This window comes from Pteropus vampyrus, unplaced genomic scaffold (genome assembly GCF_000151845.1).
Source record: "Pteropus vampyrus isolate Shadow unplaced genomic scaffold, Pvam_2.0 Scaffold12, whole genome shotgun sequence".
NCBI lineage: Eukaryota > Metazoa > Chordata > Mammalia > Chiroptera > Pteropodidae > Pteropus > Pteropus vampyrus.
This window is the reverse complement of record NW_011888793.1, coordinates 5,886,142-5,887,963: the sequence shown is the minus strand read 5'-3', so window position 1 is coordinate 5,887,963 and position 1,822 is coordinate 5,886,142. Positions and strand designations below refer to the sequence as shown.

Sequence of the window (1,822 nt, the reverse complement as noted above, 5' to 3'; positions counted from 1 at the left end):
ATAAATGAGAATTCCAAAGACAAGAATGTTAAAAGCAAGACAAATAGAAAAATCAAGTAACTAACCACCCAGCAGGTAGAAGAAAGGCAATGTGTCTGGCAAATTAATAAAGCCAAGGACAATCAGAGAGAGTAGAGATATCCTGGGCGAGGCTAGAAATACGGATCCTGTCTGAGAGGGCCGTAAAGGGATTAGAGGGTGACATATAAATGGGAACAGCTTAATAACTCAAAAAATTACATCATTGGTTAGGCATATGTGTGCTCTTGTTTTTAATTTGTTCTTCTGTTTGCTATTCAAGCTTGAAATCAAACATTAAGAACGTCAGCATTGAGACTGCTTAGCTCAGGAGGAAGACGGTAAGACACATACCAACAACTTCCTTATGGAAATAAAAATAGAAGTTCCTGGTATTAAAATAGGGATTAATACTACTAACATCTGATCATTAGAAACCTATTTTCCTGTACTTTTTCTTTCATGGGGGGAGGTGCGGGGCGGTATGACCGTTTTAATCAGATTTTCCCTAAATTTAATTTTATTAAAGATTTTAATAATGCCAAGTAATACTGTACTAGTTTCACTGAAATTAGGTTTTAGCAGAGAGACCATGTAATAGATAAAAGTGGTGTTATAAGAAGGTCTGTCCACGCCTTCAATAATAAGCTCCTTAGGATAGGATAAACTTATGGTGGCAGTGAACTGAAGTATCTGGTGTGATATTAGGGGCTAGGATTCATCTGAGGAGATAAAGAAAAGAGAAAATCAAGTTCAACTTGAAACTTTAAGAAAATAATACTTGAAGCAAGTAACAGTTCTTGGATTATCTTAACAGATGTAAAAAACTTTCAGCTGTTATCTAAAAATTGAAGTGACACTTTAAAAGATTAAATCAATAACAGGACATAAGTGATAAAAGGCCAGAAAAATTCCATTTAAAAAAGAGCAAAAATTTTAAAGAGATTTAATATTTAAGAGCCATTTTTAGGAATCTCTTGATGAAATTTTTGATACTAAAACCACAGAGAAAAAACTTACTGTTAATCCATGCTATATAACTTTGGATCCAGTTTGCCCTTATTTAACCAACGTCTATAAAGTCCTGCAGGAACGTAAAATTGTGTGAATGTGTGTGCATTAAAGACGAACATACCTGCTTCATCATAGGATACAGTCAATTTTTCTAGCATTTCTCGGTCAATAGATAGAATCTGCTGTTCAAGGATGGTCTGGTAAGACAATACACTATTTTCTTTGTCTTTCTCGTAGTCCTGAAGATGCTGTTTAAGAGCCTCTGGGAGTCGAGATTTTACATATTCAGCTGCAGTCTGAAAATAAAATAGGTAGAGAACCCCATTAGTAGTTCTCATCTTAGGCTTTTCACTTCATCTCAAGTGCTGTAGTGAGAGCTCAAAGCACTGTGGAACCAATCCTTTAGCCAAGAATATTCTTGTCATTTAGTCTCCACTGTACCTTACACGGTACAGTGGAGACTAAATCTGCCGAATTACGGACCTGTAAGAGTTTTGTACCAGGTATAGAAGTATAAGAGATGATGAATTTGGTTTGTCATTCATGGAGTTAGTACTACTATTCAACTGAACTCTGAAGGCCCCATGATAGCCACTCTTCTCAGCAGTAAGCCCACCTGCACTATGGCATTCATATCTCATTAATGCTTACGCAGGAACTCTTGTGAAGTGAATAGAAAGGAGAACCCTCTGATAGGGCTGATAATGGAATAATGGGATAAACAAAAAGTGAAAATAAGACAATAATATTCCTTAACTGGAAAAAAGAACCGTTCACCACCAAAATGTCT

At 35.9% G+C, this 1,822-nt stretch overlaps 1 protein-coding gene across 1 annotated transcript in view; it reads right to left on the bottom strand.

The window, feature by feature from the left end:
- PPM1L (protein phosphatase, Mg2+/Mn2+ dependent 1L) overlaps positions 1 to 1,673 on the bottom strand; it is a 76,740-nt gene extending 75,067 nt beyond the window's left edge. The window contains exons 1-2 of the mRNA XM_011380752.2: positions 1,533 to 1,673; positions 1,154 to 1,328 (exon numbers count right to left, since the gene is read on the bottom strand). Coding sequence (XP_011379054.1) covers positions 1,154 to 1,328; positions 1,533 to 1,673 — 316 coding nt within the window. The remainder of the gene's footprint in view (positions 1 to 1,153; positions 1,329 to 1,532) is intronic.
- Between the last annotated feature and the right edge of the window lie 149 nt (positions 1,674 to 1,822).